Source organism: Lissotriton helveticus, chromosome 8 (assembly GCF_964261635.1).
Source record: "Lissotriton helveticus chromosome 8, aLisHel1.1, whole genome shotgun sequence".
Taxonomy (NCBI): Eukaryota; Metazoa; Chordata; class Amphibia; order Caudata; family Salamandridae; genus Lissotriton; species Lissotriton helveticus.
Genome location: NC_136069.1, coordinates 1,056,899,886 through 1,056,925,887, shown reverse-complemented (window position 1 = coordinate 1,056,925,887; position 26,002 = coordinate 1,056,899,886). Strand labels below are relative to the sequence as shown.

The 26,002-nt window shown below is 44.8% G+C and overlaps 1 protein-coding gene across 1 annotated transcript in view; it reads left to right on the top strand.

Moving 5' to 3' along the window:
- CFAP47 (cilia and flagella associated protein 47) overlaps positions 1 to 26,002 on the top strand; it is a 2,858,849-nt gene that overhangs the window by 2,202,484 nt on the left and 630,363 nt on the right. Inside the window, exon 60 of the mRNA XM_078657910.1 lies at positions 2,052 to 2,219. Within this exon, the coding sequence (XP_078514036.1) occupies positions 2,052 to 2,219 (168 nt within the window). The remainder of the gene's footprint in view (positions 1 to 2,051; positions 2,220 to 26,002) is intronic.

The following is a 26,002-nucleotide window of genomic DNA, read 5'->3' as shown; positions in this document are numbered from 1 at the left end:
AACCAGGACCTTATTCATCCTGCCTAGACACACACCCAGTCCCCCCTTTTGTCATAAGGCTGGATGCCTCTTGGCTAAAAAACAAATTCCTTCCTTTTGCAAGCTGTTGACACTTGTGTTGAGAGTGGCTCAAGGTACTGGCTTAAACTACTTCATGGACATCATGACCTGCTACGCTCCCCCAGAAGTTTGCATTCCTCAAACCTAAGCTTACTGATTACACCCTGTTGTATGGCATCTGGAATCCAGTCTCTGTGTCTGCTAGGCCCCTATCACTGAAAATCACTACCTCCTAACATCTGTTCCAACCTCACACTTAATGACTTTAGAATCAACCTAAAAACAATCTCATGAACTTGGAGAGGAGGAATACATAAGGATGCAGATCACATCCAAACTGTAATCAGTCCATCGTAGGGCTTGAATCGTGTAAGCTACCAATTTGTTTTGTTTCACTGATCATCTCTTAAAAATCAGTATCGTTGCACAAATGCTTCAGTCAACCTCTTCCGTACTGCCTCTTCCTTTACGTGCAGCATTTCTCTTCAAAATGACAATGTGCCCATGCCAAATAAATAAAATAATGGTCCCTGGTTAATTTGGAATAACATGTCAAGTAGTGGATAATTCTCATTGAAGTGCTTGATTTTGTGAGGTCTTCCCTCGTAGCTTTAACCTCTAAAGATACAAAGATACTTGAGAACATCATTTAATGAAGTGGCCCTTTCATTTAAAAAGCCAATGATCTTTTAACATGCATCCTGTAGGACCTTCTCTAGACTTTGCGGTTGTGAAAGGCAGAGAGAATAAAAGGGCAAGAGCACTGACTGATTTTGATAGTGGTAAGACAATAGTAATGGATTACATTTATACATTAACAAATCAAGAAATTATGCGGTGTAGAACTCCTGATAATCAACGGCTCTTCTTGATGATGAAACAACTTCGGTCCAAGGTCCTTTGAGAGTCTATAACTCCTTCAGTTTATAGATCTGTAGGGCTCAAGGATGGTACTTCAAGAATTATTAAATTGAATCAATCATGTACTTAAGCAAAGTGTTTGCTTTATAAATAGATTGTGCGTTTAAAAATGTGTAATTTATGTAGCCCCGTAAGACAGTAATGGGGTGCAAACATCCAGATTCCTTAGATCCTCAAATAATATCCCATGGATCCTTCAAAAGTGTACTGGAGAGCAAAACCATGACAAAATATGTAATTTTTACAAAAAGTATATGAAAACTTTTCACCAGTTGCCTGTGTGAGAAGTGGGCACAAGGGCATACCTTACTTTCAAAAATCAAGCAAGATACTGATGGGAATATGTCTTGGAGCACACATCCTTTCCTACAAGACAATTTCTGCTTGACCGGTCTCCATATTTTTTAAATCAAGCAAAGCAGCATAACCGGCAGGAAATAAAAAATAATGCAGTAGTTGAAACCTAACACCTATGAATTGCGCAAGATGTTGCATGCATCAACAAATCACTGAGGCTTAATACTAATATTCTCAAAAGTCATATCAATTGTTCTGGTTTCAATGGAGCAATTAGAGCCCTATCCTTGGACACCCTCTCGATTCACATTAGCTACCTGAAATAAAGTTTGGAACTCCTTTTAAGCGAACTCCAAGGCTGAAGCTTCTGGAAAAAGGTAGATGTTACATAACCCAACATAATCCTGCTGACAGTGTCTCTCTGCATTGAAGCCAACGTTGGGCACTTTGCGGGTGACAGGACACTTATGCATCATGTTCACTCAATTTTATCAAATTAATAACGTTGCCCTAAGTACGTGGTTATTTTTGAAATGTCTACAATGAGTATTTTGCACAGTAGTTCAGATGGATAATGGATCACTGCTGTAATGCACCAGCATGCGTTATATAGCACTAGTGAATTGCTGCTACCCTGTGGGCAAAACCAGAAATCCATGGACTGCCTATCATTCTATATCACTCTCCTCAGTGGAAACATTAACCAGTTCGTAAAATCTCGAATGTCGTCCTGACTTGCACCGCAGGTAATCGATGCTAATTCTCTCTTGCAGCTGTCATCCGCTGTCAGGCGAGGAGCAGGGCTGAGGAGAGAATAGAGGTGCTGCTGACAGGCGCGGTGCCTGGCCACGCTGGAGTAGCAACCGTGAGAAGCGGCGCCATTACTCCCCAGAAGAAGCCGTGCGCAGATGGCACTCAGGATGAACTGCAGGTCACCGAGGGTAAGAACACCGCATTCATCCGTCTGATGTGAGCGCCGTGAAATACTGGCGTTTGTTGCAGAGTTAGCTCAAAACAATAATGGCTGCAATGAAATGAGCATAAAGGGACTGGAGAGCTCTGAGCCTAAACTGATAAATATAGTTGTCTAACGGTAATTGCAGTGGTATGCCAGAAGCAGCCAATCAATCACTTTTAAAACATTCTTTGTAGAACAGTTATATGATGGTATGCATTTATGTTGTGAATTAAACTTCAGGAGAGGTGAAAGCACATGATGTTTATGAACTCCCTGATCTACTTAATGTTGATGATGACAAGATGTGCCTTTCTGTGCTTTTCTCACTTTAGTTCTGATGTTCTCGCTGTTAGTTATAATCACTTAAGAGCTGTATATCACGTGGTTTAGTGCATAATTTACAGATAAGAGCAGGGGTCCAAAGTGATTCTTAGCAGCCTGCCTCCAGCCCAGCTGAATCCTGGCGATGCAAGGTGGCTTAGTCTTGACTCGAGTGTAGGACTGGGTCAGAGAATAGGCCCGGGCACCAAAATAGAAGTGGCCCTCATTAGTGAATTAGAAAGCTAAAGAAGTGGCCCATGTTTGAAAATCGGGGCAGTTTTGAAAGACACTCTGTATAAGAGTTCTCCAAGGTATGGAAGACTGGATTTGAGCTTGCTGCAGGCAATGTTTGTTTTAATATTAGTGGAATAAACAGTAAAAACCACCCCACCAGACAATTTATAAAAAACACAAACCGCCAAATAAATTGGCCCACACATGGACCTGTCAGACCAGTCTTCGGGCACTGTCTTGATTGCTCTATCGGGCTGCCTGACACCCTGCCCCATCCCCTGGTTTGATAGCAAACATACACTAATTGGTACAAAATGGGCCCCTCACACACAATAAGGTCAAGTCCTGAAACAGGAATGCATGAGCCCACCACTTGCAACCAGTGCAGTGGCTGTAGATTGGGACCAGATTTCAAAATCAGGCATATAAAGACTGAGCTTGTTACGATCAAGCTTCTGTTGGATGTAGAACATTCATTTTTGCAGTATGGATAAATGCAGAGATGCCTTGCCGTGGTCCAATATGACCATTTGTCAAATGTGAAAGAAAAGAAATCTTAACTTTGCGAGGTATTTTGACAACTATCCCACCGATAAATCAAGAACTCCATTGTTATTCTGAATGTTGTTAGGCAGGCAAGTCCAATTTCACTGTATGCTCAATCAACCGTAGGGCAACGGCAATGCTCAAAGGCTGGGTGATACTCAACAGTGAAACAACAATGCCATCTGACTGGTTTACCAGTTTCTTCTTGGATTTGAAAGCAGTCTGCGTTTTACTCTGCCTCTTCAAAGTGTTATCCAATTGATATTCAGGAAGATATGTTGAGTTAGATGTTGGAAATTGAGTTTACTATATTGTAGTAAGCTAAGCAGACAAAGGTCTTTCACTGATGGGGAGAGGTCACTAACAAAAGCTTAAAGGCTCTCCTGTTTCTTGCCAGACAGCTCAACATTTTGGAAAATGAGTGAGGTCAATCGTTGAATGACATACTCTGTTTTTGTACGTTGGCATCTCCACAGGGTTCCAGAAGTAAATGTCACTTCAAAGGGTACATCTGTTTCCCAAGCATGGTAATACATGACTAGTTACAGCTTCTCTTAAATAACTCTGTGTACGTGGTAGTGGCATAGTTGCCATGTTTTCCAGGTCCATGTGTGATGTACAACTCCAGTCCAGGTTTTTTTTCTTTGAATCCTGGGACTTGTAGTCCTGTTTTATAATGGAATAAACAAGACTATAAATCCTAGAATTCAACGAAAAAACCTGGACTGGAGCAGCACATCACACATGAACCTAGGAAAACTTGGCATGGCTGAATTACGGCTCCTGGAGTTAGAACAACTTCCTTTCTGAAAATGTTTCTGTGGGATGTAACATATTAATACATTTCATATACTGTATGTAATGGGTGAATAGTTTTTATCTCTTCGCGATTACTCTAATATCATCCGTGAGGTCATCCTCTAAGTACAGGTTTACTTCAGCAGAAAAGAATAGTCAGCATGCCCTTCCAAATTTTATCTGTAACATCTCAGTGTATACATGGTAAATGCAGGCCATCTTTTCCAAAGATTAATCAATGTAAAGCACTTACTAAGCACTGTCAGAGTGGCATGTGAGGAACTGCAAGGTCGCTTCTTTCCTTTTGATTTGTACTTTGTGTTTGCAAGAGACAATGTTTGAAGCTTTCTCAGTTTTCTCCTTTTTCAATTAATTTATGTGCTTCAATCATGAACTAAAATACCTGTGAATGCTCCTCTGTGTAACAGCCTTAGCAAGGATTTACCCTGTGACTTTCCATACCATCATGAAACAGCAATTAGAATCAACACAAGTTATCCTACAAGTTATGTTACCACAGATTGCGAAACCTTTTAATAGATGAAGAATGCCTGACCGTGTAGGGAAAGTACAATTGCTTTTCTTGTTGTTAGACCTACACCAACTGTATTAGTTTTCATGCTTTATCAGCTAGTCTCATCCTGGTCCCTAAAAACCAGGAAGGGCTCGACCATATTCCAAGGTCATTAATTCCCTTAAGCACCCCTCACTAATCACTAATTGTACTTTTTAACCATACCAGAATCATCATCTATAAAGGGATACCTAGGTGTTATGAGATATTTTTCATTTTCTAGAAGACCCCACTAGGAGATTATCGAAAGTGCTCCCTGGAATATGGCGGAGCCCATCCTGAGTTTTAGGGACTAGCATGAGACTCGATGATGAAACATGCCACTAATAGAGTGGGTGTGTGTCTAGCAACAAGAAAAGCAATTGCAGTTTCCGTATAGGGTCAAGCATTCTTCATCTATTAATAGATTTGCAATTTGTGGCAATATAATTTGTAGGATACCTTGGTTGAGTGTCTAGATCATATCCTAAACTTCTCCAGTATTAGGGTGTCTTTCATAGATTCACATGCTTGAATATATTCCCCATCGTCGGAGTGGGAGTCCCACGGTAAATAAAATACCAATAACATACTCATAATATATATATGTAAAAACATAACACATGAAAAAAACATTAGGAAAAAGGCAGTAAATGCCTAGACATAATTCCTACATAGGAATACATAAAGAGAGAAAAAACACTTGTAGTCTATTCCTGTCATTATGTTGGTCCAAACGGTAGCCAATCAGGCGCCAGCAGCCCTTCAGAACCTTCTCCTCAGAGCTCAGCACCTCAGATTTTCTACCGCACGTCATGTGAAAGGGAGTCTCCATGAGCTCTGCTCAGTTTTCTCAACTTCTTCAGGTTTTTTTCCTGTGTTTTCAGCATGTCTTCAAGTAAGAAGTCTCTTTTTAGACCTTGCTCTTCTTGTGGAAAGCTACGCCTTTATTCAGAAGATCCACACAGTAAGTGTATTTACTGTCTTTACCCCGACCATGATATGGGTAAATGTAAGTTCTGTAGAACTTTTTCCACAAAGACTCTTAAGGACAGGGAAGGCCGTCTCCTTCTGTGGCTTCAGAGACTTAAGGACAGGGATAATGTACTTTCTGATGCCGAAAGTCTCATTTTTGGTCGTTCCCAAGCGGCTTCAAAAAGTAGTAGTGTGCAGGAGTTGCCCTCTCCATTCATTAAGAAGAAGATGTCTCTCTCTACGGCCCCTGCGGTGTCTTCACCTCTACCTACTACTTCCACGCCCACGAGACCTGGCTCTCAGGCGTCTGCTGCATCTTCCACTCATGTTTCTGTGAAAAAACATATTTCATCGTCGACGGGAGCGTCGACGGTCGTCCCGACGACGAGATCTGCCGCCTCCGGCTCGTCGGCGGCCACAGTGACGATGACGTCTACTACAGGATCTTCGACGGCTGTATCATCGACGTCATCATCGTCGACGAAGGTATCCCTCAGTTTCAAGACTGTGTCATCTGTCATTCCAATTGCTTCGTCGTCGACGAAGAAAGCCCCAACGTCGACGCCCAAATCATCGTCGACGAAGAGTGTTAAGAAATCAGCTTCGTCGACGGTCCCGTCGACGAGTACTCCGTCGACGACTGCCCCGTCGACGACCGCTCTGTCGAGGAAGAAGTAATCTTCGTCGTCGACTCCATCGGCGAAAGCTCCGTCGACGGCGCCATTACCGTCGACGACGGATTCTTCCAGTTTGGTCCCATCAACTCCATCGTCGTCGTCCGCTTCGTCGACGACTTCTTCTGCGTTTGCCTCTCTGCCTTTGCTGCCACTGTCGTCCACTGGGTCTGCCACTGTCGACCCACTTCACCAGCGCAGCAGAGTGCCTATTGACCAGATTTTTATCACCAGTGATCCACAGCCTCCCTCGCCCTTGTTTGCCACGGGCTCGGAGCAGGACTCGGAGGAAGATGTACACAAGTCTTTTAGAGCGGCACGTAGTCCATCTGATTTAGTCATCAAGTGCCAGGATTATAGTAACGATGATGAGGACCAATGTTTCCAACAGGAGGAAACGCCTGTGCAAGTTCCTACTGCGACTTTGCCTTTGTCGCTCATCTCTAATCTCCAGCATATGTTGGACGACTATAATAGGCGTTTCCCCGCCATCGGTTCCTTCTGTTCTGACGCCTGTTGCAGTACCTGCCTCGGCTCCTCTGTCGCCTCTGCCAACTTCTGCTCCTCAAGTACAAACATCAGTTCGGATACACACGACAGTGTATGCCGACGACGAAGATGAGATTCCTCCTGACTGCGAAGATGGTGAGGTTCGAGATGAGGAGGATATGGCGGAGTGGGATGACTATCAAACTCAGACACCGTCCCCCTTTCCGGTAACACCAGGAGATTCTCCTCCTGTGGACATTGCGAGTTTCCATCAGCTGAAGGATAGGGTGGCTCAACGCTTCAAGTTACCAAGAGTCCAGAGGGAAGAGGATTGCTTCCTCTATGATTTTAAGAATCAACCGTTCAAACAAGTCCATACTGTTCCCATTATAGACTTTATCTGAACCGAAGGGGTGAAGTTAGATGCAGACCCCAAATTCACTACCGGCACAGATGCCCCGATTGGAAAAGAAATATAAGGCGCCTGTTGGCACTCCGGTGTACCTCATTGGACAGCTGAAGCCGGATTCGGTGGTTACGCAGGCAGCTCAGCGTCGTTCTCGGAACCCTGCGTCTACTGCTACTGGTCCACCAGATCGCGAAGGCTGTCGCCTGGATGCTATAGACCGCAAGTTTTCCATAATGGCCTCCACCACAGTGAGAGCGGCCAATGCTTTGGACATTTTGGGGCGTTACGACCGCCAGATGTGGGCAGACATTCCGCTTTTGTGGCTTTGGTTCCAGATGCTTCCAAGGCGGAAGCCTTGCAACTTCACCAAGAAGGGGAGAGAACATCGGAGGAGATTGACTGTGCCGTTGATATTGCCTGTACTGGTTTCCGGCAGCTCGCAGGAGTGGCGGTTCTACGCAGGCAAGGTTGGTTGCGTTCCACATCCTTTCACCAAGAGGTGGAGGCGAAGATCCTGGATATGCCGTATGACGGCGCGTCACTTTTTGGAGGACATGTTGATGAGGCATTACAATCCATCAAAAAAGACACTGACACTGCTCGCTCTTTAGGAACCTTACAATTTCGGAAACAGCCCTTTCGGGGTGCACGCGGACGCGGCACCTCTTCTACTCTTCGAGGAGGAAGCAATCAATATCGCTCCTACAACCAAGGCAACCAATGCTACTCCAATAACCAGCAACAGTCCTCCCGTCAGCAGTCTTCAAAGACCTATAGGGGGAAATCTTCTTACAGAGGATCTGCTCCCAAGAGACAATGACTTGCCTTTACCCCAAAGAGTTGGAGGTCGAATCTCCCTGTTCTTTTCTCAATGGTCCTCCATCACTTCGGACCGTTGGGTTCTGGACATTGTAGAGAGGGGCCATGCTCTAGAGTTCGTCAAACTTCCTCCTCCCACTCCACCTTCCGGCCCACCACCAGCCCACATCAAGGAACTCTTCCATCAAGTTCGCCTTATGATACAGAAGGGTGCCGTCGAAGTGGTGCCCAAGTCTCAAAGGGGAAAGGGATTTAATTCCCGTTTTTTCCTTATCATCAAGAAGACGGGGGATTGGCGGCCGATATTGGACTTGTGAGCACTCAACAAGTATCTCAAGTGCCAACCCTTCCGCATGCTAACGCTGGTGGAGATCTTGCGCTTACTCTCAATGGGAGATTTCATGGCAACCATCGACCTCCAAGACGCCTACTTCCATGTCCCTATTCTTCCGCGACATCGGAAGTACTTGCGTTTCCGCGTGGGATGGAGGGACTTCCAGTTCAGAGTACTGCCTTTCGGCCTACACTCTGTCCCATGCATCTTTTCGAAGGTGTTAGCTCCTGTGGTAGCTTATCTGCGTCTTCAGGGTGTCCACATTTTTCCATAACTGGACGACTGTCTCCTAAAATCACAGTCTCGCACACAGCTGCTTCAGGACACACGCCTTTGTCAGGAGGTATTTCGCTCCCTCAGACTTTCCATCAACACCGGAAAGTCCCAATTACATCCAGCTCCCTGCAAGAATTTTCTAGGAGACACGTTGGATACAACTCTTGCAAAAGCATTTGTGTCTCAGGAGCGTCAACAAAAGATTCTTCAATTAGTGTCTCTTCTACGGACAAAACAGTCCGTTTCAGTCCGACTCATAAAGTCATTTCTAGGGATGGCGTCACCGTGCATTGCACTGATCCCAAATTGCAGACTATGGACAAGCCCCATTCAAGAAGAATTGGACGGACAGTGGCGTCAGGTCACCGGTTCCTTGAACGACATAGTCTGTGTCAACGCTCGCATGAGAGCGGCTCTCAAATGGTGGGCGTAGCCATCCAATCTTTCGGCAGGGACTTCGTTCCTTTCCATCATGCCGGAACTTACTCTAACGACGGACGCCTCTTTGGAAGGATGAGGTGCACACCTTCAAGGCCTGTGCATAAAGGGCAAGTGGAGTCTGCCTCAGAGAGCCTGGCACATCAACAGGCTGGAGTTGATGGCCATTTTTCTAGCGCTCAAGTCATTCCATCCATTGATCCAAGGGGAGTCAGTCCTTATTCAGACGGACAACACAACCACCATGCATTATGTAAACAAGCAGGGCGGAACAAAATCTCCAATCTTGTCTCAACTGGCGCAGTCGATCTGGGCCTGGGCCCTAAGTCACCACATCACTCTCACCGCAGTTCATCTTCCAGGTGTCTCCAACATCCTAGCGGATTCCCTCAACAGGTCCACGTCATCGACCCACGAGTGGGAGTTACATCAACCAACACTCGAGTTGATTTTTCGGCGATGGGGTCGTCCATCGCTGGATCTTTTTGCCACACCAGAGAACCGGAAATGCCCATCTTATGCAATCTGGCATCCCCACCGAGGGTCACAGGGCAATGCCCTTTTGATGAATTGGTGCAATCTGTTTGCTTACGTTTTTCCTCCAATCCCTCTGGTGCCTCGAGTATTGTGGAAGATGCGGAGACAGCCTTGCCACATTCTTCTGATCGCTCCCAGATGGCCTCGTCAGGCATGGTTCTCGGAGCTGCTTCTTTTCTATGCCAGTGCAAGCCCATCCTTCTTCATCCTTGGGTGGACCTCCTCACGATAGACAATGGTCAGATTTGCCATCCGGACCTCTCCTCTCTGAATTTGTCAGCCTGGAACCTGAGCACCTTAAATTTGCCCATCTAGCCATCCCGCCAGACTGTAGAGACGTTCTCGCTCAGGCCAGAGCGCCGTCAACTGTTAAAACCTAAAAGCTCAAATGGAAGAGATTCTGCCATTGGTGCGTAGCTGTTGGTGTCCATCCCATTCGTTCCACGCCTGCGCAGCTCCTCCCGTTCTTTTTGCAACTGGCTCAGTCCGGACTTTCACATTCAACTTTGAAAGTTTTTCTTGCGGCGATTTCCCGCTTCCGCAAGGATGGCTCCACCTCACTCTGTTCTTCCAGGATAAGACGTCAATTTTTCAAAGGATTGTTCCGCAAATTCCCACCAATTCAGCGCCCTCCTCCTACTTGGCGCCTTAACATCTTGTTAGCACAACTAATGAAGGTACCATTCGACCCTATACACAAGGCAGACTTGAAGTTTCTCACTTGGAAGGTTGCTCTCCTCCTTGCGCTGACATCATCACGTCGCGTAAGTGATATTCATGCCTTCACTATAAAACCTCCTTTTCTTCAATTTCTGCCGGACTGTGTAGTGCTCCGCACTAATCCCACCTTCTTGCCTAAGGTGCCTTCGGATTTCCACATCAACTAGCCTGTTTTCTTAAAGACTTTCTTTGCTAACCCACAGTCTCCAGGAAGCAACGCTTACACTCCTTGGACATTAAAAGGTGCTTAAAGTTCTACATCAGCAGAACGGCCCCTTTTCGCAAATCTAATCAACTGTTCATAGCTTATGGACGCTTCCACAAAGGGCGTCCAGTTACCAAACCTACTATTGCTCGTTGGGTGTCCTCGGCCATTGCTTTCTGCCATCAAAAGGCAGGCAAGCCTCTACAGTCTTCAGTGAGGGCCCATTCCACCAGGGCGATGTCGTCTTTACCTGCCCTGTTCGCCGGTGTGCCGCTGCATCAGATCTGCAGAGCAGCCACGTGGTCCAGCAGGCACACGTTTACGAAACACTACTGCCTAGGTGCCATCATCGAAGCAGATACTGCAGTGGGACAGGCTGTGTATCGCAATCTTTTTCAATAAGGTGAGCCTCTGTCTTCCCTCCTCCTTTATGGTTCACCATTTTTACTGTTATGACTTGTATGACTATATATATATACATATATATATAGGGGTACGTGTGATCTGAGGCCCACTGGAGGGCTATGGAAAAATAAATAATGAAAATCGGCAGTGAAAAACATTTGACACGAACCTGGCCATACCAGAATGGAAGAATCGGGACTTCTACTCCCGGCATACCGCTTACTGGAAAGCGAGTGTCAGAAGGGAATAAAAAGGTGGAGGTCTGTTCCAGGTTTTACCAAAGTGCCGCCCTATGATTACGGTGCTGTGTGCACCGAAACGCGTCAGGGAGCAAGACTAATTGGACTCACAAAGCCCTTTTTCTTTGAATAAATGGTTTGTAAACCAATTCCTTGTGGAGTGCGACTTCAAAAGCTTGGGGCATTTCTGTTGAAATTGATTCACACGGCGGTTCCGGCCGTGGAAGTTGCACCGCTCTTGTTAACTGGACTTTGTCTGTGTGGCCGGTTACCTAAACTGCAGCCTACAACAGCACGAGGATTATTACATTGGTGAAAAAAGGGGTACGTGTGATCTGAGGCCCACTGGAGGGCTATGGAAAAATAAATAATGAAAATCGGCAGTGAAAAACATTTGACACGAACCTGGCCATACCAGAATGGAAGAATCGGGACTTCTACTCCCGGCATACCGCTTACTGGAAAGCGAGTGTCAGAAGGGAATAAAAAGGTGGAGGTCTGTTCCAGGTTTTACCAAAGTGCCGCCCTATGATTACGGTGCTGTGTGCACCGAAACGCGTCAGGGAGCAAGACTAATTGGACTCACGAAGCCCTTTTTCTTTGAATAAATGGTTTGTAAACCAATTCCTTGTGGAGTGCGACTTCAAAAGCTTGGGGCATTTCTGTTGAAATTGATTCACACGGCGGTTCCGGCCGTGGAAGTTGCACCGCTCTTGTTAACTGGACTTTGTCTGTGTGGCCGGTTACCTAAACTGCAGCCTACAACAGCACGAGGATTATTACATTGGTGAAAAAAGGGGTACGTGTGATCTGAGGCCCACTGGAGGGCTATGGAAAAATAAATAATGAAAATCGGCAGTGAAAAACATTTGAGACGAACCTGGCCATACCAGAATGGAAGAATCGGGACTTCTACTCCCGGCATACCGCTTACTGGAAAGCGAGTGTCAGAAGGGAATAAAAAGGTGGAGGTCTGTTCCAGGTTTTACCAAAGTGCCGCCCTATGATTACGGTGCTGTGTGCACCGAAACGCGTCAGGGAGCAAGACTAATTGGACTCACGAAGCCCTTTTTCTTTGAATAAATGGTTTGTAAACCAATTCCTTGTGGAGTGCGACTTCAAAAGCTTGGGGCATTTCTGTTGAAATATATATATATATATATATATATATTTTGGTCTTATAAGTCTGTGCATGTGTATCATAACTATGGAAGCCTTTTCGGCTATTACTGCTTTCTATTCTATATTCAAGCATGTGAATCTATGAAAGACACCCTAATACTGGAGAAGAACAATTGTTACTTACCTGTAAACAGGTGGTTCTCCAGTATTGGTGTCTTTCATAGATTCACATGCGTGCCGCCCACCTCCCCTCAGAGGCTCTCTTCTCCTCATAGACTCGATGGTTACTCTTGTGCTACGAAAATCTGAGGTGCTGAGCTCTGAGGAGAAGGTTCTGGAGGGCTGCTGGCGCCTGATTGGCTACAGTTTGGACCAACATAATGACAGGAATAGACTACAAGTATTTTTTCTCTCTTCATGTATTCCTAGTAGGAATTATGTCTAGGCATTTACTGTCTTTTTTCTAATGTGTTTTTCATGTGTTATGTTTTTACATATATATATTATGAGTATGGTATTGCTATTTTATTTACCGTGGGACTCCCACTCTGACAACGGGGAATATATTCAAGCATGTGAATCAATGAAAGACACCAACACTGGAGAACCACCTGTTTACAGGTAAGTAACAATTGTTCTTCTTCTCTCTCCTCCCCCACCGAGTGGATAACCTTGGTTATCCCTTAGGTAATGTTGATGAGATGAAACAGAAGTTAGCCATCTATGCTTATGGGTGTTATTGCTGTAATACAGGTGTTGTGGAAACCCCACCCAACTGGTCAACTGAGTGAAGTACTGCTAGTGTTTATCAAGGTGCCACAGAGATATATAGGATAGTGTACATATTTATTGATAAGGGTGTACATTTGTAGTAATGTACCTTCTTATTGAGCCCAGCTAATGGAAAAAGAATTCAACATTGATGTGGCCCACCCTCGAAGCCTGTCAACATTTGAGGACCTTGGTTGTCTAGATTGATTTCATCAATGCAATAAGAGAGTTCTTTCTTTTTTAATATGTCGTTCCACTTATGTTACCAAGTGAAAACAATAAGAGCATGACTCTGGAGGGATTACATTTTACCTGACATCTGCGGTCAAGTTGCCCCAACATGGGTTTGTATTTGAGGGTTAATAATTGGGTCACCTGTAATAAAAACACATGTTCAAAATCTGCGGGTACATTAACTATCGAGACTAGGTAGCCAAAAACCCAGGGAGCGCTTAACATTATTTGCTGTATAAACTGCATTCACATGTGTCTCCTCATATTAAAAGGTGTACGTCATCCAGTGTATGGCTGAGGCACGCAACAGTCTGGAGACCAAAGATGCATTTTTATACCACATATAGATGAGTTAATGTACATCTTGTGAGTGCCCCCAAAGTGAAATAGTTTTTTTACAGTCCACATCCCAAAATATATGTGATGCTGTACCTAGAAAGGGTAAGGTCTAAAGCTGGTTTGGTATTCTTTCTGTGAATCAATATTTGCATCAATAACTTTGCACTATTGAAAGTAATTGTGTGAAGTCTGACATATCTTAGTGTGGGTGTGAAAGTTGTGTTCACTTTGCCTCCCACAGGAGACTTTATTGCAAGTAACCTCATGCATCCCTATTTCTTGCCATTTGAAATAATCGTGTGCACTCTTTGCCTGCTGATGAGGTTAATTTACTCTTGTAATCCTCATATGATAATGTTGCTGTATTGACTTTCGATTATTCTTTGTTCGTAAAAAAAAATAAGCATTGTATGCATTTACATTTGTTACCTGACAACCTCCAGCCGTGATACACCATTTGCGTAAATGTTCTGAAAGGTTCACCAGTCCTGGAAACACTGTGAAAAATGCCCCACAATATGTTCGACAAAGTCTCCTAATAGCTCTCCATGTAGAACACAATGGTTAATGCTGTTATGGGTAATGTCAGATAAGTGATGAAACATTGTGAAAAGTCATCAGCACAAATATGGCTAGATGTCAAATACAGTAGTAATGTGCAGTTTAAAGGAATGTATTGTGTTAGTGCAATGGACCTCTTAATCGTGGAAGTGCTCTAGTGTGTAACACCTGGTCTAGATAGAGTGCGCCACAGAGAGACGGTAGTGGAGACATATGCCTGAGACAGAATAACATTTCTGGTTTAAATGGAGCTTGAATGTTCAAGACTTGGTCACAACAAGCTTGATAAAAGACTTGGCGATCTACACTTGGGAGAAGAACCCAGTTGACTCTGGTTCAGAAAGCTTTTGCTGACCAGATTCTTTAAGTCAGTGAAGACTTGACACCGTAGGAACTGTGGTCGAGCCTTGCCAGGTAATGCCTGCTTGATCTAATTGACCTGTAACTATTTGAACGTACGTACATTATCTATATGCTTCAGCAACAAATGTAAGGATTCGATCATAGGCATTAAGACCTAGATTGACCTTTCTGCTTGATAAAAGATTGAAAATAATTTGTGTTCTGGAACAAAGTAGGAACTAATTCTTACTCTAGAATGCCAAGAGCTGGTATGCATACAACAGAAGAAAACACAAGGGCCTCCTGAAGTGGTGTGTTTTTCAAAATAATATTGTTGCTATTAAAATAGCTATGTAGCAGTACATAAATGTTTCCATTGCAGAACACAGTCATGCTAATTTTAACCACATCAGAAGGTAGTTAGCCTTGGTGGAGTTCAAACCTGTTAACTGCAGAGCATTTAGGCCACTTAGCGATTTTGCTGGTGTTCTATCAATCCAAGCTCCCTTCTCTATCTGAACCTCCCAAAAATGACTTAATTTCTATGCTACCTCCTAAACTCGGAAGTTATAGAAACATCCCCGAATATTTGAGGAGACGATGCTTTAGTATTTCAACTCCAGTCCAAAATTTGTGGAGATTGTTTGTTTGTAAGCATTGTTGTACTTCCAGCAAATGGGAAAATTAAAAATACATGCACGTCAGCGCGCATGCATGAAATACATTGAAATGGGCACCAGAGTCTGAGGAGCATTGGCAGACCGGGAGCTTAAACAGATGGAGAGAATGAAAAAAGAACAAAACTGACCCAACATCGGTTAAAATAGGCTTTTGCATTCACTGACCAAAATAATTGCACAAAAAGTCAATTGTCTTATACTACAATTCCTTGTTTAAACCCGAACCCCACTGATGTTTTTAGATATTCAGCAATACTATCCTGAGTCTTTCTCCGAACATTCTTGCTTATGGCTTAGATGCAAAACAGCTAACCACATAATTTTAAGAGATCTGCCTCTCCCACTGCTTATCTTGTAAAAGAAGTAGTATTGGTACCAAAACGTTTTCTGAGGAGCCCAATTCTGGCACTGCCAAATGCAAGACTTGCCAAATATCAAAGCGGCGTAGTCTTCGTTCCAAAGCATGCCTCTATCACCTTACACTCTTGCAAGCTAATTTTCATCCTTACTTTCTCCTTTTTGCAACTGTACTGGGAGCAGGACCTCCTACCTTTTGCTGCCATTTCACGCCGCAGCCCTTATTACAGAGCACCTGCTCCCACATCATGGGACGCCACCTGCACCCTCAGCCATTCCACAACTCCCAGCAACCTCCACTACTGAGAGCGGGGCCTCCTGCTTTTTGCCGCTCTCCTTCCACAGCCTTTATCACAGGGCGCTTGCCCCTGCTACGCAGTACGTACAGTGCCTGGGCCAAGGGCGGGTCTGTCTATGCCCAACAGAGCCTGGAGGAGGCTGGGCCCCAACTCTTTTGCGCAGTTTTCAGATAAGTTGCCCCTATCGACTCCTTGCACTACCTACCTCTGCCCCAGCTTGTCGTGTCTGTTATCGTTCCTGCGAGGACTCCCCTTGGCCCCTAGCAGCCTTGTCTTCCCCAGGGAGTTCTACCCTGCCTCAGCCCTGGTCTCGCCTCTTGCCCAGGACACCACTGATACTCTCCCCCCCCCCTACTACTACCCTTTGGGAAGAGGTTTCCCTGTGCCTTCCTCCTGTTCCCTCACCATCATGACCCACACCCCAGGCACAGCCTTCATCACAGAAACTTGGCTGAACTCTTTCTCCGCTCCCGACATCGCCACAGCCCACCCCCATAGGATACAAGATCGCACACTGAGACTGAACTCACAGAAATGGCAGAGTCATCGAAATCATCTACAAGGAGAACCTTGCATTCTAAATTACCATACACGACTCCCCCCTTCATGGTTCACCTCCAGTTCTAACTCCGAACAAACAGCAAAACCACCATCAGAGGTACTCTCTCCTACAGACCTCTGGATCCCCCTGCTTTCTGTAATGGAATCCCCAACTTCATTGCCCCTTTCACTTTTGACTCAAATCTGTACATACTCCTAGGAGACCTCAACTTTCACCTTGAGAACACAGATGACGCCAGCAAGGCCGACCTCTTAGGAAGCATGGCGAACCTGGGGTTCAAGCAGCTTGTCACTGACCCCACTCACACCGCAGGACATGTGCTTGACCCCATCCTCTCAGCTAGTGACAGAGTTAAATACACCTACACCGAGGAACTCATCTGGACCAATCACCACCGAGTCTATGTTGTCATCTCAGAACCTCCCAACAACCCTGTCACCCCTGCCAGCGACACACTGCGCAACAATGACCCAGATCAACAATGACTTAGAGCAACAACGGGCCAACACCCTCAACTCCTCCTTACCCACCACAATGGAAGGCACAGACCAAGCAGTGGATAACTTCTCAAACTGGATCACAGCAAGCTCTAATGAAGTTGCACCAAGGAAACTTACCAACCCCCAAAAAACTAACACAACACCCCAACTGATTCACTGCAAAACTGAAAACCCTGAAATGCAACTGCAGACATAACAAAAGAATATGGCACTTCATTAAAACCCTCAAGGACTGGAAACATTTCAAAGATGCCCTCAACCAATACCACCACCTCCTAAAAAGCATCAAGAAGACCGCCCTAGCCACCCGCATCAGTTACAGCTCCAACAGCAGCAAGGAACTGTTCAACATAGTCAAGGAGTTCACCAGCCCCTTGGCAACCAAAAACATCATCACACTATCACAAGCCCTCTGTGACTTCCTATCATACTTTTTTCCACAGCAGAATCAGCACCATCTGCCTTGACTTCACACCCCAGCCCCCCCAGTGGACAAAATCAACCTCCTCATGCTGACAGACACCCAACAGCACCAGCTCACCTCATGGAACTCCCTCACAAAGAAAGAAACAGCGTCCATCATGAGATCCATCCACTCCTGAGCCCCAGCCGACCCCTGCCCTCTCCACATTTGCAATCTTGGGAATCAACCCATTAGCAAAGCTCTCCGCAAGGTCCTCAACTCCTTGATCACCATGGCCCCCTTCCCCCAGAAATGTAAACATGGTGAAGTAAAGCTGTGCCTTAAGAAACCATCTGCCGACCTAGGAGATCCGAAGAACTGCCGTCCTATCTCCCTGCTTCCCTTCACAGCCAAGGGCATTGAAAAAGCCATCAACTTCCAGCTAACCAGACATCTGGAGAGTCACATTATGCTGGACCCCTCTCAATCCAGTTTCAGAGCAAACACAGCACCGAGAAGGCTCTAGTCATAGCCACGGATGACATCATTATGCTGCTAGACAACAGAGAAACTGCATCCCTCATCCTCCTAGACCTCTCAGCAGCCTTTGACACCGTATCCCACCACACACTGGTTAACAGACTTCACCAGTTCGGAATCCAAGGAGCAGCCCTCAAGGGGATCGCATCTTCCTCACAGGAAGAATGCAGAAAATCTTCCTCCCTCCTTCCCTCCTCCTCACTCCCTAAAAACATCACCTGGGTGTACCTCAAGGCATTTCCCTCAGTCCACCCTCTTCAACGTATACATGACAGCCATAGCTAACATCGTCAGGAGCCACGGACTCAACATCATCTCCTATGCCGACGACACCCAACTCATCCTCTCCCTGACTAACGACCTTACAACCATCAAAGACAAGTTCCAAAGATGCATGAAGGACGTGGCCATCTGGATGAACTACAATTGTCTCAAACTCAACTCATACAAGACAGAAATACTCATCTTTGGGAAATACAAGGACACCTTATGGAGCATTGAGTGTTGGCCACCCGAACTGGGCCGTACCCCAAAACCCACCAAACACACCTGCAACCTTGACATCATCCTCGACAGCCAGCTATCCATGAAGAAGCAGGTCAGCGCTGTCTCCTCCGTTTGCTTCCTCATGCTCCTAATGCTCAGCAAGGGCTTCAGATGGCTCCCACCCAACACCAGGCGAACTATCATACAAGCTCTCATCATCAGCATACTCAACCACAGCAACTTCCTCTTCGTAGGAATCACCACCCATCTCATGAGGAAACTCCAGGCCATCCAGAGTACAGTTGCCAGACTCGTCCTCAACCTCCCCAGACAGACGCACATCACCCCTCACCTCAGGAAACTCCATTGGCTACCAGTTGCAAAGAGATGCCTGTTAAAGCAGCTCACCCTCACTTGCAAAGCACTACACAATAAAGGACCGGCATACCTCAATAAACAACTGAACTTACCAACCCTCCAGGGAGCTTAGTTCCTGATTCCTCTCCCTAGCAGCCACCCAACGCATCCACCAAGCAAACAGTGGAGGCCGCTCCTTCTCCCCCTTACAGCTAAGACTTGGAATGGCCTCCCCCTGCACCTCAGAGCCTTGCCTTCGCTCCAGCAGTTCAGGTAGGACCTCAAGACCTGGATGTTCAACCAATAGGTACAGACAGCATGATCCCACAGCTCCTTGAGACCCTCATGGGTGAAGCAGTTGCACTTTATAGATATTGATTGATTGATTGATTGCCTGTTCGTGTTCCTTCCTATTTCTACTTTCTCCCTTTTCTGACTTTCACTTTTGTTCTTGATCAAGATTTGAAAAAGAAATCCTGACCCAAAAAATAAGTGCTGGTGTGCCCCACCTGTAACCACTGACTCAAAAAGGCAATAAAATCTCCTCAACTAACTGTAAGGCTTTACCCTTTGTCAGCATTTATATAGTGTCTTCCTTGTGCAGATGAGCTCTGTCCACTGAATAAATATGCTGCTGTAAAAACTGTTATGTTAATAGATTATTGATAAAGCATGGATTCACTGATGTATGACGAAAGCCTGCATGCATCTTCCACGCATGCCTTTACTTCACAGTCACTACCCCCATTGCAACATTACCACTCGTTCCTTTACCACGCAAGTCATCACAATGACTTGCCTTAGGGGGGTGCTGGACTTTGGAATAGTATAAATTACTATTCCAACTCCAGTCAGTGTATCAGTAAGGAAGGTGTAGGACTTAAAATCCAATAACAGTTCAACACCCCCCCCCCAATGTAAGTCGTAACGACTTATGTGATAAAGGAATGCGTGGCAACGTTGCAGTAGGTGTAGTGACTGCGGAGTAAAGGCTGGTTATGGTTCTGCCTGTGGGGCAAAAGGATGTTTCCCAGGTTCACTATTGCAGGTGGTTTGGTATTTGGGATTCTGTCGCTCTCTTTAGATGCCAGTAGACTAATTCATATTTGGGCTGGTATTTGCAACTGACACAGTTTCCATAAGGAGTCGAATGTGTGCAAAAGTTGTAGGAATTATGGTTTTAGGCTGTACTGTAATCAGGTCCGGACTGGCCGTTGCGGGCACCGGGCAATTCCCCGGTCGGCCGCAAGGGTGGGGGCCGTTTTTGGGACCCTGGGGGCCGTTTTTGTGACAGGGCCGTTTTTGCAGCAAAGCTGCAAAATCGGCCCTGTAACAAATTCGGCGGAAAAGCGGCCCTGGTAAAGAACTTGATGGCATCACCCCCCTCCCCCAGGGGGAGGAGGGGGGGGCCGGCCGAGCACTTTGCCAGGGCCGGTTTTGGTTCCCAGTCCGGCCCTGACTGTAATCATACTTAAGACATGTCATCAAGTCCGAAGCGCCTCTTAATGACTTGTTACTATTGTCTCTAAGCTGGCTGGCCTTTGTTTCACGGTGAAGAAGCTACACAGCACACACAATCTTCCTCATTTTCACGCAATAAGGCAGCTCTAAACTGTATTTAATGTATCATTCATAGACTGAAGTCACTTTAAGCACTATTCCAATTCATCCTCAGAAAGCTGTGGCATTTAAACTGAGATCAGTAATGTGTCTTGCTCATGTCACTGAGGCCGCCTTTAGAAAGCCTGCAGCGCGTGCCTGTTTTTGTACACTGAGCCAACATTTCATGTTTATTCATACCGGGCTCTGCATGTACTACAAGTTATTGATTCAGCACGTCATAGCTTTCAAGGATCGGAGCGTGGTGATGAAATGTTTTGACACCACAAGAGTCTGAACCATTTATGGTCCTAGCAACCTCCCAAAGGCTGTTTGCGACATTGTAGAGCCATTACTCCGAGGATGGAGGAGGGTTAATGCCAGTTACAAAATCAAAGGTGAAATGAAATGGATACCACTTTTAATCCTACAAGTTGAGTAACAACCAAATTCGGAGAGAGAGCTGCAAGTCCGCACCAAGGCTGGCACATTTCATTTTTTAAATACAAATAACACCGGCGTGAGAGCGCCTTCCTTGCAGTGTTATAATTTTGCAGCACCGCTGGACTATGTGGTGGAGTGAATGGAAGGAGGTGTGACATCGAGGCAAGATCTGTGTACAAAACTGCCTGCATCACCCACAAAGCCTTGCACACTTCCTCCCCTCATTACCTGGTGAATAAACTGAAAATGTCAGGAGGTTTGTGACCTTCTCGGAATGCGTAAACATTTCTGTTGAGCCCCCCCTCCTTCAAAATGGAAAGATCGATGGCTCAATCGTTCTTAGCAAATGCGGTGAGAATCTGGAACTCGCTTCCGCCATTGCTCAGTGCCACCACCTCCATATAGATTGTCAAAGCTGACCTCAAATCTCTTTTCTTCTAAAGACACTTTCAGAACTAATACCCTCATTCTCAGACCCCTCTAGGAAGTTAGTTCATCATTGTAAATTTTTAATATTTTCTTGTTCATTCCCCAGCCTTGATTGCTGTGTTTGATATTGTGTAATTGCCTCTATGGTTTTACCCTACCTCTTCTAGTCTCCTGTTTATTTTTGTAACGTTCTATTTTGTACCATTTCTCTCATGTAACGTAACTGGTTCTATTGTACAGCGCTCTGACACCTTCGGGAAAAGTCTGCGCTATATAAAAATGCATTAAATAAATAAAAAAATCAAACATCATTGATTGGATACTCGTTGAGAGACCGCTGAATGACATGTAATGTGACCACACTGTGAAGAATGAGTCACCCGCATACTTTGCGTGATTAGCAAAGCAACTGTGGGAAAAAGTCAGAACAAGTTAGGGTGCTGCACAATTTGTAGAACGGGTCACTATGGCGCATAACACCTTTCTGGAAGGCATATTCTTATAAGGAAGTGCCAAAATGACTGAGAGGGCACTGCAGGGCAAGGGGAGACCTGTTCCAGAACGGGTCATCTCTGACTTTCAATGGCACGCGAAGTGTTAGGGTTTACATCTGAACCGTTTTTACAATATCTAAGGCTGTGGAGGGCGACCAAAAATATGTGGTCCTTTTTAGCTGGATAAGGGAAGCAAATGCATGATGGAGTTTTCAATGGATGGTTAATGTATATTTGTGCCGTATTATATTATACACTCCAGGTGGAATTTAAAATTGAGTTAAGTCTCAAGAGTAAAAGGAATAGTGACAGGGAGATAGTTTGATACCTCACTTCAAAAATGTGTATTCAAATGTCAGTATTAAAAACTGTTACAGTCTAAGATCCTGCAAAGGACTTAGGACCCTGTTCTTTCGAAGAAGACATAATGGGAACTGATAGCCTAAATCTAAGCAGGACCAGGCATTGTTTTATATTTCGTTTAGGAAATGTCCCATGGGTGGAATTTATTGGTGGGGTATGCTTACTGGGATTAATGACAGCACCAGATTGAATGTTCTGATGAGCCTGGGAACTTCTCTATTAGGGTTGGTCAGGAAGCTAGGATGTAGTAAAGTAATTCACACAGCAGAGAGGTAGGAATGTGTGCTATGGTTTAATTGTTGATTGTATGTGGCATGGGCTCTGTGAAAAAAGACTCACAGCCTGAGGAGAGTAATGCCGGTCAGAGGTCTCACCTTGATAAATATGTGACTACAGGGAGCTGCTCCGACTCCCATGCCAATTCAAGTTCACTTACGTTTTGGAACTCGATCCTTGAGGAGTGTGAGTTACGTAACCCCTTGCTAATAGGGAACTAATATAAGACTGAGGGAGAAGGAGGAATGAGAGACTAGGTGGCCCTCCAAATATTTAGTGTACAACCAAGAATCCAAAATATTGGGTTCCAAGACCTAGCTCATGTCGCGGTAACTGACCTGATTGATCAGTGGTACCAGCCAAGAAAGAAAAATGATAATAAAGTTATTATATGTTATGTTTCCAAGCAACTTTGCGGGTGGGCGGGCAGCTCAACTTTCAGGGCAGGGGAGGAATGGTTTGCCCACTCCAAATGCACAATGAGTCTTTGGCTGGCCGTCTGGGACTGGCCAAAACAGTCATTCACACTTTACATGTTCTCCATACATGTTGCATTACAGCCTGCATGAAGAACAGGCCCAGGCCCCCATTCCTAGGCTGAGTGCTGATCCACGGCGCTCAGACCAATCACAATGCTGCAAGTTGTTAATTTATTTTTATTTTTTACACCCACCCACCCCCTCGCCCCTGCCTTACCACCCCCGATCGGTGCCGGCCACTACTGTATACGATCATGAAGTTGATGGGAAAGGTTGCTCCAATGATTGAGAAATGGATAACTGATGTGCACCAATGGTATGAGGCAGATGCGGCACATGTGCATAAAACTAAGACAAACAACAATTGATGGGATGTCCTTACTGATTGGAAGTTGTATGTGGAAGCCCTCCTGTTCCTGCTTGAAGGCCACACTTAACTGTACCATGTGAGGCTTGGTACTTATTTAAAACGTTTTATGTGTACAACTTTACCATGAAGCATGTATGCATGTTCATGGAACGACGTATGGAATACCATATCTGCACTGCTTAGATATAGGATATCTTAGATGGTCTAATGCTGCAAACTAGCCCACTGTTCTGTATCATCTGTTTGCATTTCAGGAAAACATTCATTAAAAAAACCTTGAAGAGTAGGTTTGATAGTGTTGATTTGTACTTTTCAAATGAAGAACTATGGAAAATTCTATTTTTTTCTGGTAGGCTGTTGTGCCACGATTGTGCCTTTTTATCACCTGTACATCAGATGCTATTTTCTTTTGCATGGCCGGACACTTCTCCGTCGCCCCATGTAGTTTGCACAGCATGCTAGCCATGGCCTGTAACATGTGCTCTTTAAGTCCAGAATCTGTCTTTATTTCGAGGATTTTAATAAAACATCAGTTTAGGGAAAGGCTGTATATCTGATGACCAATATTTGGGACTTTGGAATGTGCACATCCTCCAACACCCATAATCTGTGTCTATTGGAATTCAGCTTTAGCCAGTTTACCTCATTCACTTTCTCACCTCCAGTATACACTGTTGGGACAATCAGAGATGACATCTCATCTCATGCCCCATACTAAAATGTGAACTGAATGTCATCTGCATAAATGTAGAACTGGAGGACATGGGTGGTGTGAAAATGGTAAATGGTGTAGTATTTAAAATTAGTTGCCCCACTGCTTTTTTCACTGTATATCGCAGATCTTCCTGCATCTATTTCCTCGAGTGTTGATATAGCCCCGGTTGTAGGGGGAACCCCTATTTCCTGCTTACTATACGCAGATGACATTATAATACTGGATTTAACACCTAAAGGGTTGGCCAATCGTCTTCGTGCACTTCATCTTTTTGCCGAAGCCCAATTCCTGAGGATAAATACAACAAAAAGCAAAATTATGTGCATTTCAGGGAGAAAAAAGTTAAAATACAAGAATTTTGAGTGTACAGTTGGTGGCCAAAAATTGGAGGTGGTAAAGTCTTATGTTTTTTTAGGGAAAATCATTTCCAATAATTTGAGTGAGAAGCCCCACACTGATAACAATACCCGTAAAGCCCTATCCCAGGGAAAAGGCTTGAGTGTGTTCTACTCAGCCACGGGGAGAAGACATTTCAATTGCCTACTGGAAGTTTTTAGGGCAAAAATTCCTTCTTCCCTTTTGTATGGAATGGAATTGGTCGATTTAAAGCAATGGGATTTTTTACATTCTGTCGAAGGGAAGTTGTTAAGATCTTTATCTTCTCTTAATACCGCTTGTTCAGTAGCTGCCTGCAGACTTGAATATGGCCTTCGCAGTAGTTGGGTGCAGGGCCTTGCAGCTATAGAACGGTGGGTTGCCAGTTTAGCTAGAGGAGAAATGGGTTCACTAAGAAATCTTATGAAGGTTGAACTGCTGGGCAGCTTAAAGGAGTATTCGCAAATTGTTAAAATAAAAATTTTAGAAAGGTGGCTGTCCTTCTCCAATTGGAAGAGAGCACACTTTTGACTGTTTCTGCTGTACAGTTAAAAACGCTTCTGAAAAAGGCATCCTGGGACCTCAGCTTTAAAATGGATATGGAGGCTATGTATCTTAAAAAGGAAGCTAACCATCTTACTGACTCGTATGTTAGTAAAGTTATGCAACCTTATGTCGCCTGGAATTTACCACATGGCATTCGGCGATTTTGGTTCCTCCTAAGACAGGATTTGTTGCCATTAAACAATCTATTGGCAAAGTGGTATGGTACTCCTGCAATTTGTAATTTTTACTACTTATCCACCCAGGACCGCTTGCATGTTCTCTTCACTTGTCCTGTACTGCGCCCATTTCGGTATAAGTGGTTAAGATATGTATGCTTGCAATTGGGTATTCTAAATGCCAACTCCATTTTACTGCATTGTATAACCCCCCAAATGAAATGTTCTGCTTTAACATTTTTAACTTTTTTAAATGCTTTTTAGCTATTTATTGATGGCTTTTGTAGTTTGTGAATCTGAGTATTTCATGCTTTGTGAACATTGTAGATGTCTGTCTTGCATCGAATGGATTTTGTATTGTAAATGGTTTTTATGTGGACCTCCTCGGAGTTCCAAAACATAATAAAGAAATCTAACTTAGTTGCAGGAGTGTGAATTTCTGGGCTATCCCAAAAGACATGGATACATCTCAGCTGTGTGAAGCAATAGAGACTCTCTGAAAATGATTGATAAGAAAAGACTCAAACTAGTTCCAAGCAACACCACTCGATCAATCTCCAAAGGTCTCTCTAAAGGATTACTGTTCTCAATGATTTCAGATGCCTTTTGACAACTCTAAAGGTATCATGGCATTGATACAGCTGTTGTCCAACAATATGTACAGATCACCAATGGCTGTAAACAGAATAGCCTTAGTATTGTGTCCTTAGTGAAAACCACCCTGATTGTCATTTAGAAACTTTTTGCCCTTTTACAAGAGATATGGTTAGTTTCAGGCATGGCTTTTAAGCGATTTGGAGGCTGGCAGTGGTTAATGTGAGCTGGTGAACACCCCACCTACCCCTCCCCCAATGGCACTTTTTTCACAAGCCAGGGGCTCTTTCAGCTCTTCAATAGGCAGCCCGTTCTTCCAGGCTCTTCTTTTTTTAAAACAAATTAAGCACTGGAGGCTTGGAGACGGAAGGTAAGAGGGTG